Source organism: Propithecus coquereli, unplaced genomic scaffold (genome assembly GCF_000956105.1).
Source record: "Propithecus coquereli isolate 6110/MARCELLA unplaced genomic scaffold, Pcoq_1.0 Scaffold61, whole genome shotgun sequence".
In the NCBI taxonomy this organism is placed as follows: domain Eukaryota; kingdom Metazoa; phylum Chordata; class Mammalia; order Primates; family Indriidae; genus Propithecus; species Propithecus coquereli.
Genome location: NW_012152063.1, coordinates 4,679,144 through 4,693,883, shown reverse-complemented (window position 1 = coordinate 4,693,883; position 14,740 = coordinate 4,679,144). Strand labels below are relative to the sequence as shown.

General features: G+C 35.2%; 1 protein-coding gene across 1 annotated transcript in view; it reads left to right on the top strand.

The window, feature by feature from the left end:
* The first annotated feature begins 3,221 nt into the window (after positions 1-3,221).
* The window catches only part of TMEM196 (transmembrane protein 196), a 56,338-nt gene continuing 44,819 nt past the window's right edge, over positions 3,222-14,740 (top strand). The window contains exon 1 of the mRNA XM_012659426.1: positions 3,222-4,390. Within this exon, the coding sequence (XP_012514880.1) occupies positions 4,244-4,390 (147 nt within the window). The 5' untranslated portion in view covers positions 3,222-4,243. The remainder of the gene's footprint in view (positions 4,391-14,740) is intronic.

Here is a 14,740-nt window from a genome sequence, read left to right as displayed (position 1 = left end):
TAATATATTTTGGCACTTATAACGTATTTACAACTAAAATCTATGGCAGCAATACAAAATGGAAGTCAATTGAAAACTATTTTTATATTTTGTAAATAATTGGAGAGTAAATCTAGTCTGACTTTCTTCATAATGCCAGGAGTGAAAGTACCCACACTCTTTATTAAAAATTAGAAATCACTATAAACTATACACATGTTTTTTACATATTTAAAGGTTAGTAGTAATCAGAAAATATAAATGGAAATTGTGCTACTTACATGTAGTATTAACTATTAAACTTTCTCTAATTAATTTTCACAAATACTGAAGTTACTTTTGGATACTGACTTCTGAGCTGTATTACCACTAAAAGTGAAGAAAAGGCAGAAGATAAATTCAGGTTTTATTATTTCTGCTCCTTGGCTGTTAAGAAAAAAAACCCTCAAAATGTTGCCACTTCTTATCCTTTTACAAAAACTACTTCATCAAACCCTAGGTAAATTTTTAATTATAATCCCTTTTAACCACACTGACAAGAGTATTAAAATATTAAATGGATTTTCAGTATTACAAACTGCTAAATGATTGACATCATTTTGTGGTTTTTCTTTTTCTTAATTTTTTTGTATTACATTGAATATTCATTCCAGTACCTAGGGTCACCATATAAATTTGGTTTATAATAGCTTAGACACTTTAAATCAGATCTCAAAATTAATCATTTAAAATTTTTAGTCTTTTCAATAACTAATGCTATATTAGTGACTGCATTGATCATTTTGTCAACTTACTTTATCATATTAAGACAGGAGGTATTTGTCTACCAATTTCTGGATTTTCCTTTATCCAGATATTAAAATTCATTTATTTCTCTATTCAGATATTAAAATTTGGATAAATGCGTGCATAAGGACCTCAGAACCCTTGAATACTTATTGATAGTACTTAGGTCCCTAAACAGATGAATTATGAAGATGTTTTATTAGTTGAGGAGTTTAGTAAGAATGATTTTGAAGCTACCCACGCATTCATTTGTATCATGTACAAACCAGCAGGTGGCAAACTTGAGATTTTTTTGTACAATTGCTCTTGTTGAAGTTGTAGAAATATTGAATCATCCGTCTATCAATGGATCTCATGAATAGCTATTTTGGTGTACTATGGCATAAAAACAAAATTAAATCTTCAAATCGTGGAGCCAGTGGTATTTGGATAGCAATGTACTTTATGTAATTTTCTATTGATTTATGGTTTTATCCTATAATTCTTTCTCTAAAAAATAATTTTGGAGGATAATTTTAATAATAACAATCATAAATAATTTTGCTAGTTTGAACCCATTTTTGTTCTTAATTTCCACAACTATGAGGAAATTTTAGATATATTTGCATTTAGTTTGGGAGGATCTTTACACCACTTTAAAAGGCAAGCAAAATATATTTTGTGTCCCAGTAAAGGTAAGGTAAAATTCTTTTGAAAATTCTAACATGGATACTCATGTTTTAAAACACAAAACAGTAATTTCTTCCATGGAAAATGATTGTTTTTAATTTTATTTCTAAAAATATTTTTGTTTTATTATGAGTCATTGGTATTTACTTATAAATGAAGATGGGTTTGATTTCTCCTATGTACAATTTAATTTTCAAAAGTTTTGGATTTTGCACCAATGATCCAGACTTAACCAAGATTGGCTATATTCAGCCATATGATTAGACTCTGAGGTATTTAAGTAAACTCATTTCTATCTATTATAATTAGAGATGAAAATTCAACGATAATACATGATTTGTTCAGTTCTTTTACTCTGAAATTCATCTATTGTTAACTCCATCCTTATGTTCTCTACAAAAATTAATTTTCCTTCTTATAAGTTCTCTCTTTCCTATATTTCTGCATTAATCAATTTATTTTAATAATTACTATATTTGTTCTCTTTCTAAAGGGGAAAAATAATTAAAACGAAAAGCAGTGACTAAAGACAACCAAAGTTTAGGCAACATAGATGCTTCATTATTTCTGCACATAAATTGGATCATTTAGATGACTTCTATGACATTTAAATAAAATTAACCATGCTTCATTAAAGCCATAACCATTTGAAGAATTCTAGTAACTGGCTATTTGATGGGCCAGATTTCGAGAAGTATAAAGCAAATCCATTAATTACCATTCAATATAAATGTTTAAGTCGTTCTCCAAATATCACAATAACTGAAGACTCTTTAAGGCCTAATAAATTGTAACTCTTCTTTCTTGCTTTTTGTTTGTTTGTTTGTTTTTAAAGGCAGAGGACTTAAATTTTTTTAATTGCAAAATACCGATACGTCAAAGAAAATAAATTATAATGTAGAATTGAATTTAAACTATCAAACCAGCCCCAGATCAAATTTAAGAAAACTGAAACTGCCACTTCAGCTACAAAACTTATGCTACAGCTTGCTCACCTTTTATGTTCTCATCATGGGGGCTTTAAAAAGAAGCCTCTAATCCCAGAGGCACCTGCATGGCGCTGATCTGCATGTGTTTAGAGTTCAAGATACCCTAGTCTGGTGTTAATGTTCCCTAACCTCATCCTCCCTTCTGTTTTCCTTCAGTCCATCTCCATCTGGAGAACCCAGTTTTTGAGAGAGATGACCCACACCCCAAAACCTCTCCTTATCTTCCCACTTCCTAGATCTCCTTGGTAGAATGTCTTGAGATTTTTCATAAAGCAAAAATCAGGGAAATGAAAATGGGGTCCAAACGCAGCGATTTCTAGCCATCTAGGGTCTCATATAAATCAAAGAGGACAACACCAAAATACCCAAGCCAAGTTGGCATGGCTGCTGCCCTAATAATTCTGATGAGAGAAGACTATCAAAAACAGTTGTGCATTGAGCCAGATTTATTTCTTTTAAATAATGCCTTTTCCTATGCATACACATCATTTGACTTTGCCTGAGAATACACGGTTCCAGCTGAGCTGGGTCTATCCATCCCAGAACATTTGGCAAAGCTTCTAGGAAAGCAAGAGTCTGCGGGCTGGGGAGAAACATCATCACCGCAGAAGTGCGGCCCCAGCCTAAAGCTTCCTCCCCCTCAGACGCAGAGGTGGCAGGTCGTGGTAGCAGCAGTGGACGCTCCTTGTGCGTAAGCTTGGAGCTAGCGATTCTAGACAGGAGTCCTTGGTGAGGGTCCCTGGGAGTCCTAGTGAAATTAGGAGTCTGCCTTTTCTCTGCGCTCTGCCTTTCTTTGCTCACTGCTCCCCTCACCCCAGTACACAGCGACTAGGAAGAAAGTTTTGCACAGAATGAGCCCCGCGTTGACGTAGGCATCGCCTCCCCTCTCGGCTGGATAGAAGCCCAGAAGGGAGCGAATGGGGGAGATGCAGAGGTAGGGATCGCTTGGATTCCTGTGGTTAGGGTCGGGTCCGGGGGCGGGGCGGATCAAAGGCCAGCCACGAGTGTTGGTCTTACATGCACAAATACATCAGGCTTTTGCCTCCTCCGTCAACCTCCTAAATCCCTATGAGGTCATAGCAATGAGAGAGAATCAGATCAAGAGAGAGGGGGAGGAAGAGGACGACGACGAGGGAGAAGAAACCCAGACGGAAAGAGGCCATCAGACAAGGTCGCTTTTTCTGGCGACACAGCAACTGCGAGGAGCGTGGCGCTGAATACCATCCGCCCGCTCGCCTGGGGACCGACAGACCTGCAGGAGCACTTTGCATTACCGCGAAAACAAAGGCGAGGAGACGGGAGGGCGAGGGACAGAGAAGCTCCGAGCAGTGTCCCCTCGGAGCTCCAGGGAGCGAAGCTCATCTCCTTCGCAAGGAAAGAGAGAGGATCCTGGAAAGGTCTGGGAGGGTAGGAGGGAGCGGCGTTTCCTTGCGGAGGTTTGGGACGCGGCGGAACTCTGGACAGCGCCTCGCGAGCCGGCTCGGGGCTCCCTGGGCTCCTCGGGGTTTCTGGTTCCTTCTTAAAAGCCCTGCCACTGGTGTGCTCTCTTCTCCTGGACTCTCACCACCAACCCCAAGAAGACCCTTCTACGGTCCCTGTCTGAACGTGCCAGGGGGTGGAGCAGCTCTTTCGTCCCTGGCCTGGTCAGAGAAGAGGGTCTCCGTTTCTGGAAATCTGGTCCTGTGGATAATGCCTTGCTGGTGAAGAAAGAAAAGTTTTGGGATTTGGTAGGGGGTGGAAGGGGTAAGAAGGATAGGAAGAAAAAAAGGTGGATGGTTGGTTTCCCTCTCTGATCTGGAAGGAATGATGACCGAGGAAGGATGTGCACCAGCGGCCAGATTATTGGGAGCCTCTTGGTGCTCTCTGTGCTGGAGATAGGGCTGGGGGTGTCCAGCGTGGCCGTGGGGGCGGTCAGCTTCAGCCTGGCCCTCCGAGAGCACAAGCCGCAGCTTGGAGACTCGTCCCCGGTATGGAGCGGGGTGTGTGTACGTTGAGCCATTTCACTCTCTTTACCTCTTTACGGTGATGGTCAGTGTGCGTGCTTTAGTCGCTCTCTCCCTGGGAAACAAAATCATAAATGTCCTCTGGCTTGCATGTAGGTTCTTGTTGGCAAGCTATGTTTCTTTATGTTGTCCTTTTATTTATTAGTGTTTTTTTTTTTTTTTTTTCTTACCTGGGCTTAAGATCAAATGAAATGGCTTTGTTTAAAGTTGGAGGAGTGGAGGTTCAGTTTCCACTGGCTGATTCTGCAAAGGGCTACTCAGTGATGCTGATTGACGTGGGGTGGGGGCGGGGGCGGAGAGGTCACACCTGTCAAGGGCAGATTCACTTAGTCTTTGTTTCCTTTTACAAGGAAAATCAAAATGAGAGTGTTATATCATTTTTCTGTACCAGGGAACAAGCAGGACCAGTTATGCATTTGTCTCTGGGCAACAGTGCCCAAGGTACACCAAAGGCAACACCAATACGACAAAAAGAGAAAAGTGGTGTGAGTGTGAAAGGAAGGATTTGGGTGCATTTCATTCCTGAAAACATTGTATTTAATTTTCCCTTGCTAGCTGTCTGATACTTCACCTCTGAAAACTCTTTTGTAAATTCTAGACAATAAGTTAGAGACAAACAACAAACGGTAAGATATACAACAACGTTCTAATTGAAGAATAATTCAGCTTAAACAGTACCTAACTTCTCAGAGAAACTGCCATAGTTTTCTCTATGTCAGATGGCATACTCAACAAGCTTCTTGTTTATTTACTTAGGGTAAATTTCTAGGTAAGCCTTAGAGACCCATTCCTTCCACCAAGGATCAACAAAATAATTCAGCACTATTGCTAGTGTGGACCCAATTGTGAAAAACAGCTTTTCTCTCTCCTTTAAATTATATAGCTGCCATGCATTTCTGAGTCTCTAACATGATCCTATGTTTCAAGATAATTTAATATGAGGTTACTCTGTCACTGATAATTCATAATATATTTAACGATCATGGTTTAATTACTTAAGCTTTAAGTTACTAAAAGAAAATGATAATTTAGGAGTTCAAGAAAAATCATCCCAAAGTAATTCATTTTTGAGAAATGCTCTAACATTCTTAAGACTGGTGAAATTATACTTTGGATAATTAGTTTTTATATGTTAATTTTTCTAAGTGAGATAAATGTTTTTAAATTGCAGAACTTAAAAGAAAAGAAAAATAGTATTCAATTCTAACATTGAATTCATCCAAGAATCCTTGTTCTGAATTCAATAAGTTACAATCCACCTCCAAATAATTACCTTGTCCTTTATTATATAATTTTTGCCAGTGTGTTTATTATATTTGAGTTTGAAAAGATAAAAGACACATTTTAGATCTGACAATTCTTCATCTTGTGTGCCATAGTAATTATTTTGAGAGTTGGAGTTATTATTCTTGTTGTTATATAAACAGAAATAAGACTTTAAAACTTCTATTGGATAACTGTCAAAATGAATTATAATATCAGTATTTAGAACATGGAGGAGAAAAGGTGATCTTTTGATGGCTTAACAGGGAGAAGGCTCAACTACACTCAAGTCAAACCCCCCCTGAAATTCAACAAATTGAATGAATGAGATTAGGTTGTCTCTAAATAATATTAAAGTATCCAGTTTATCTTTAAGAATAAAAAAAAGAGTTACTTTGGCTTGGTATCATGTAAGAAAAATAATTAGGTAACTTTTTCTACCTTCCCAGACTATTTAGTATTATGGTTGTTCAGAGTAAGCAAAATTCTGGTTTTAAAAATTATTTGGGGGAAGTCCTTTGTGGTAAAGTCCGAACTATCTCAATTCCTTGAATGATGAATTTATATAACCAATCTTTATAGAGGGCTTAGCATGTGAAAGGCATTTTACTACTTACTACAGAGACTACAAAGATGAAGCAGAGCACTGTTCTCAAAAGGGTACTGCCTAATAGAGGAAATATGATGGGTATATCACTAACTTTGTCAGTGGTAAGAAGTTAGAGCATGACCTCAGAAAGATATAGGGACAGAAAGAGGGGAGAAAGGTTGAGGTGGTCAACGAATTATCCATGAAAGAAGTATTATTTTACTGTTGATCTTGGAAGTTTACTGGGACTTAGAATTAATATTCCACAGTGTTAATTAATGTATCAGAGTGTAAGATCTGAAGTCAGACTACCTGGTTGCAAATCCCAGATCTACCACTTACTAGTTGGGTAACTAGCCAAAGTGTCTTCATCTGTAAAATAGGGTTGTTATAAGGCACAAATTAAATACAACTGGCCCTCTCAATCCACAAGAGATTGGTTCCAGGACTCCCACCAAAATCCATGGATGCTCAAGTCCCTTATATAAAATGGCAAAATATTTGCATATAGCCTAGGCACACCCCTCTATATACTTTAAATCATCTCTAGATTACTTATAATACTTATAATACCAATACAATGTAAACGTTATGTAAAGGGTTTTTCTACTGTATTTTTATTTGTTTTTCTTTATTATTGTATTGGTTTTTTGTTTGTATTTTTTTCTAATATTTTCAAGTAGAGGTTGGTTGAATTTGAGGATATGGAACTGAGTGAGATGAAGGGCTGATTGTAATGGCCTCAGCAAAATGGATGGCATGTAGTAAGCATTAAATAAATATGAGCAGTTTATACTGGATACACAGACTGGCAGAGGAGGGTGTGAGAAAAGAGAGCCTTTCAGGCATCATGGATTAAGGCAAAGAAATGGGACGGGATGGGGTGTGTTCCAGGAAGAGTAGGCTCTTCTATTTTCTGGTGTGTAGGTGTGTGAGAGGAAGATAAGAAGGGAAAGAGTGATCGAGGCCAGACCATAGGAAGCTGTGTGCCAGTCTGAGTCAATAGGTTTATTTCCTTATATTTTTGGTAATAATAATATCAATTCTTACTTTCCAAAGAAACTCCAGGGAGATGCAGAGGGAAGCCAGGTAGAAAATTATTAATCTCTTTAGTAATTTATTAATTAAAAATCTGTATTACTTATGAATATCAAATGAGATTTGCAATAATTAACCTGTCAGGATACATATGGTCTATATTATCAGGCTATGTTTTGATCGGTGCCATAAAGCTTTTTCAATGTATTGATATCATTATTATAAGATTTCTGAATTAAATTTAAAATTCAATGGAAATAAAAGCTGCACTATGAAGGGATTACTTTTATATGGAGAGACCTTGAAATCATAATCTTTTTATCTAGGAGTAGTGCACTAAGGATTTAGGCAACTACTATATTTTGATTATTTGGCCCCAAACAAAAGAGTTGCCTCAAAATAAAGGTAAGGGCTTAAAATGTGTGAGATGGATGCTTACACAGATTATTTCCAGTCACTATTTCGTAATCAGTCAGGGATGCTTCCTGTGATCAGTGGGCAATTAGAAAGAAAAAAATATTTAACTATAAAGAAAGATATACAATTCTTAACAGCATTTTTGTTTCCTCTTGATTGGTTGTTAAAGCTCATGTAGTAATCTACAATGAAAGCACAAAATCAGAAGTAATAACTGTTAGATAACAATGAATAAACCATTGAGTAAGATGCTTTGGTAAAGACATAGTCACGTGAATTATAATTGATGTGTAAGATTTATGAACAGGGAGTTACATAGACAGGACTGTGTTTCCACAGGCTGTGTGAAAGTCACTTTTCTCAGCCACTAGTACATCATGTATAATGGGAATAGACTGTATTTAGTAGTTTGCAGATTCATAAATTGATGAGAATTTTATTCTGTTGCTTTAGGTTGGCATTTGGACATCTAGAGATTCATACAGTGGTATCCATAACAAAGTCTGATGCTGAGTTGTATTTGATACATACCATGCTACAATTCTATCCATCTATCTCTGATAATAGTCTATAAAATTTAATTTATTAAAAGAGCTAGTCTAAGCCTCATTCTCCCACATGTAAACCACAAGGTAGTCTTTTAAAATATTTAAGTTTTTTCTTATCTAAATAATTTAATGTTTGAGTGATTTTATTTCTTATTTTTCTGGACATACTTGATATGTTATCATAACTTTATGCTTAATAAATCTGATATTTTGCTTGAGTGAAATTTATAGCATAATCAATGCACATACCTCTTCTGTAGACTCTTGATTCACCATGGCAACAACTCAGCCAATTGTAAGATTTTGTTGAAATTCACCTCTATACATTCTGATCCATAGCATAGCAACACGAATGAGGTACCACATACAAATGATACCTGCTCCAAAATATTATTTTAATATTTATATCTGTCAAGTATAATTAATTAAAAACAAACAAAACAATAAAGTGAAAGAAATCCCCCAGTTACTTCAAATGTACACAATCTGAAGCTAGCATATCTCTGACCAGATAATACATCATTTTTCTCCAGAGTCAAAATACATAACATAAGGGATTCATATCTTTTTCTATGATATGAAAACATGGCCTCTATCTTCAGAAGAAAATGACAAATATACATGTATGCCCCACTTAAAATTAATTTTAATTATACAAGTAATTCATGAATATATTCTTTCAAATGTTTAAAGAAATTAAAATGAGGTCTTCTTCCCTATCTCTGTATCAAAACTAGTCACCATTATGTTATTACAATCTCATAGATGTTTCTCCATGTAGAAAAATTGGGTTTTTTTGGGGGGCATATAATACAATTTTGCTCAAATTTTTTGATATAATTAATCCCATTCATGGATTCTGTAGAGCCCGGTAAAGATTCTTTCTTAAATGATTCACACTCTCATTCTCAAATGCTACTGGTCATCTGTGGGGAACAGGCAATTAGATAAATGGCAATTGGATAAGTTAGGCAAGCAAAGCTACTAAGAAATATAGTTATTATTCAAGAACTCATACCATATATAAAAAGACATATAAATATATGTCCATTTCTTGTGTTGATTGATAATAGGGCAATGGAAGAAAAATGGTGAAATTTGCCATTATCTGATGAGATTTTTGTTAGTCTGGATTCTGTCCACATGTAAGTGGCACGTGTTGGAATTTCTATGTAGATACTGTGACAAAATTTGCTTTGGGCTTTTGGCCTTTGTTCAGAGATATAACTACTCTTGAAGTCTTATCCCACATTTGGATAAGTGATAATATTTGCATTAATCACCTACTTGTTGACAGCTCGATAAAAACATGATCTTAATAAAGTCAAACTTCTTACTTTCGATATTTTTGCCTAAAATATCTGAGTTGACACATTGGATTGGCTTAATTATTAGCCAAAATTATCCAATATCTACTTCCAATATAGCCAAGCAATTTAACTTTTTGTATATTCACTTATTTCTCATGCAACACTTAATTGTATTGGTAGATTCATTCAACCTGAAATACCTGTCTTTGGCTTCTGTAAAAACTACAATAGATTTTCATATGTGCACATGAACACATACACACACAACCAAAGGTGTGGGAAGCCCCATCACAGTTTTATGTTTAAATCATGTTGGATCAGAAAGATCATTTCACTTGTGAAATGAACCAAATTTCATTTCACCGCTGCATTTAAAAAGTTATACACACACACACGTACACACACACACACACATACATACATATAAAATATATCTATATATTCCTATTCAGTCAAATGGCATTTCTATGCTTAACTAACCAGATCCAGGGTTGGTCAAACTATTTGACTTAATTGTTTTAGCAATCTAGTAAAATCACCTGGTGTCCCATTCTGCAGACAAATGTTTTAACATGCCAAATTCACAATGCCCAGATAATTAAATGGCAGTATATAAAGATTCTCATTGTGCATATTTCTAGCATAGAGAAAAAGAAAAGAAACTATTTAAATACTTTCCTCTGTGAGGTACAAAGCCATTGCAGCCCTTCTCATGATTGCAGATCTAATCTATATATACTTTATTCAAATTGAATGACAATCAGATTGGATTCATACATCTCAATCAAACTGTGGTAGTGGATAATGTTATGTTTTCTCACTAAGTCACAGTGTCCTTATTTGTAAAAGGAGAAAATACTAGTACCTATTTCATAGAGTTGTTGTGAAGCCCAGAAATCAATGCTTAGAAAATTGTCAGTGCTGAGCCTGGTGTGGAGTAAGTGCTCAGTGAGCACCATTTGCTGCCTTCACTCTGCTGCCCTGTGCTGCTCCTGGACTGCCTGGGACCTAGAGTTCACGAGTGGTGCCCTGGCTCTCACTGTTCTCCAACGCCCTTAGCCAACCCTAGTTTGACTCATTCTTTTTTTGTTGTTGTTCACATGCTGTATGTGTCCAGTCAGCTTTTGATTTAATTAAGGTATATACATTAGCAACTGTAAAAATATACCAAATATCTACATGAGAAGAGTCATGTAAACGTTTAATTTAAACGTAAATGAGGAAACAATTGTTACTATAAAACATCTCTCCCTTTGTTATTTGTTTGTTTGTTTGGACTGGAGGAGGGCAGTAAAAATTCTATCATAAAGATATTTGGTAATTAGATCAATTAGACCATTATATTAAATATAAATTAGGCAAATCAAACAGTGGGGATGTGGTGACTACTATTTATGGCATAAAACAAAGTCCTTAAAAATATCTAGAACTACATAAGTGTTTGTCAAAAAGTCAAATTAATAGCTCTGGTAAAAAACACTTAATATCTTGGAAAATTATAATGGTTTTGCTTGAACTATCCAAGTAGCTTTTGAAGCAATGTTTATTACATGTTGTTTTATTAACAGATGTATCAATTAAATATTTAGATTTCAACAAAGACCACTATAATCTCAATCAGTGCCCATGATTTTTCAGCACCAGTATTAAGATTCTTGAGAAGCAATTCTAAGTTCCATTAGTTTGCAATCTATTATTAAATATTGGACAATTATATGGTCAAGATAAAGAGAAAATATTAATAGTTAAATAGGTCAACTTGAGAAATAGGGTGCCTTGATCTATTTAACCTATAGAAATTATACTAGACACGATTTATTAATGGTTAACTAATATCCAAATGCTTCCATATGCATTATTATTTCTAATTTTAGCAATGTTATGCAGAATGTGATATTTCATAAAGTTTAAGTAGAGAAAGGAACTACCTAGGGTCCATTGTTATGTGATCAGCTGAATCAGTATTAAAGCCAACACAGTCTTATTTCAAAGCTGGCACTTCTTCTATTGCATTGTGTGGAACTTTGGAAATTTTCATGAAAAAGTCATTCATTGAAGCCTGATCTCATTATTTGCTCTCCAGCCCTGAATATATGAATCAGGCAGGATGGATGACAAAAAGACCCAGGTCTCAATCATTCTTTTTATCTATTTTTCCAGAAGGGACTAGCATTGTCAACCAATCAACAAGCACAATCCCATGTTATCAGAATTATGTGGTCTAAGATATTGAATCAAAATTGTTGATTCCCTTAAATCTTAAGATTTAGCCTTAAAAAATACAACTAAATTATGCATCTCAAATTATCCTTAAGTATTATGATGGCAAGTCAGGAAGGCACAAAAGAAATTTAAATGGAGTTTAATAAGAGGTATCATTGAGGGGATCAGAGATGACTTGCTCATTGGGGGGACTCTTCACCTGGGCCTTGGAGTTGGGCAGGTTTCCAGCGGGCAAAGGAGGGAAGATGTGCCAAGTAAGGCTATTCACGTATGCAAAGTCATGGAGAAGGAGGGAAAGGGCAATGAAATGGAGTGTTTGAGTAGGATTGAGAAGATGAGCCTTATTAGAGCAGATATGTTCATGTAAACACTGGTCAGTGAAGATCTGCCTCATCTAAATAAGAGGATAGCAGCTTTAAAAGAGTCCTACAAGAATGGCAAGACTAGTCCACTCTTCATTCCCTGACGAGGATTGGAGGGCTCTACAGGGTAGAGTTCCATGATCATGAGGCCAAAACAGTTGGGCCCAGGCAATGGTGCTTAATTTCAAGGCAGAATGCTAGCTTTGTTCCAAGATGTTTATCCTGAATCAAAAGAAAGACTCGAGGGAAGTCTTGAAATTTAAGGAAATGTAAATTTATCATCACAAACTAACTACATTTTCAAGTGTCATTCCTGTTGATGGTGGATTTGTAAACCCATAATTTCCTTGTGTTCAATTCATCTCTCACAGCTGGCTGGTATATAAAATAGAAACTTGTACATTTAATTGGAGGCATGAGCATAACACAAAGAAATGAAAATAAATGTGGGAACTACTAAGACCTGTATTCAAATTCTATCTCTAACATTTTCTAGTTGTTTAGGTGAGTTACATTATCTTATGGAAAAATTAGTTATTTCATCTTCAAAATAGAAACAGTAATACCACTTCTTATCACATGGAGTTCTAAAAATTAAATGTAATATTTATAAAAAAGTATTCAATACACATGTTAGCTATTCAATAATCATGTCTGACTCACAATAATGACTGCATGCTTTTGCCATTTTCCAGGAAAATCCATATTCTATGTGTGCTTTCTATTTGTGTAATATAGGCATATTTTATTTTTAGACATTTCTGAAGGTAATATAACTATAAGACCATTGATGGAATTGACCTTAGACTTTAGACTTGCTAACATTTAGGTCATATACCCTCTCCTAGAAAATGTGCACACATCATAACTGATTTGGGGCATTTGTAATAGTTATTAATAGCTGTCATTTAGTGTACATGTTCCAGAGACACAGGAATAATTATTTTAGGTCAATGTTGGGATAATGGGGTATGAGGCATAATTCTCATTTGTTCTACCAAATAGAGATGTGTGTTTGGTTTTCTCATTATCATTGGCTGGGATGTTGGAATTCTTCATTTTTTCTTTACTTGTCACCTGCCAATTATTTTTCTATATGGATTATTCTGGGGAATTAAAATAATAATGATGACATTAATAATAACATCAATGGCAGTGTACGTTTGTAGTATACCACATTGCCTAAGAATTCCAACTGCTTTAATTATACCATTTATCTCAGCAGACAAATTTCTTCCCTTATGGAATGAGAACCTAAAAGATTTAGGATTTAGTGATTTTTAAGATCAGAAAGTGAAATCAATAACAGGAGTAGAATGCAAGGACAGGTAGGAAGATAAGCTATTATCAGGAAAAAGCTGCTAATTGCCTTTGATATGTAATATAAGCTGCACTTGGTCTGCGAGAGCCCTAATTTGAGGGTCATAACGCTGTGACCCTCTGCAGCTGCAGTGTATTTCCCTAACTGGCTGGCTTTCAATAACTGCCATGCATGTTGGATGAACATTCATCTGTTGTGTTGGCAGTTCTTGGGAAGAGCAAAACTTTCATTCTCTAATCTCCTAGGGTCACTGGCTATTTTCAACTCTGTGAGAACAGGTCACATATCAGGTTCAAAGGTGCCATGCACCTAAGGGAATAATTTTTTTCTTTCTCTCTCACTAAATCTATCATCTACATTTTAAACTATGTTATAGTTTCCACATGTGTCAGGTTATGAGCATTTTATTTGAATGCTGTCCTAGTATATTATAGTATCTAAGTTCATTTTATTCATATTTGACATGAAAGAATCTTAAACATAAAAGTGTAAGCAAAAGTCATGCAAATTGGGATAACCCACAATAATATGAAATTACCTTAAGTTACATAAAATACACTTATTAAATTGTAATTATTGAATTATTAAATTGTAATTATGAATATCATACAGAGGTCCTGTATAATGTATATAGAAAGTCTAAGCTACCTTAATAAATAAAATGATACTGATAATATTATCGATAACATCACTTTTTACTTCCCTATAGAAGAAATCATAATCTTAAATTTTTATATAAATTTAATCTTAAAATGTACTTATTTATTATATTTGGCTAATATAACAAATTCTGGACTCCAAAGATAAACTCTTCTGATTTTGTCACTGCTGTCTATGATTTGGGTTTTCTTTTATGTTAAGGAATAATGTGAATCACTATAACTAAGATTTAGATAATTTAAATCAACATTTAAATATATGGCAAATTCAAAGTCCCCCTTATCAAAATTCACTAGTTTAGTCATAATTTTTCTTGTCACTTTTGTAGCAGAAACAGCTCTAACATCAAAAAGCCTTATTTACCTAGCATGCTCAAAATAGTCAAGACATTATTTTTTAAAAAAGAAAAACTATTACAAAACAGAACTGCAACAGAACATAATGAATAATGCATTAAAAACAAGAAAAATTCATTACATGAACACTGGGGGGGAGGTGCAGAGATATGAAGAAATAGGATTCTGAAAATCAAGGATGATTTGTTATGTACACTGAAGGATTTGGGTCCCAGGCCAGTGGAAAG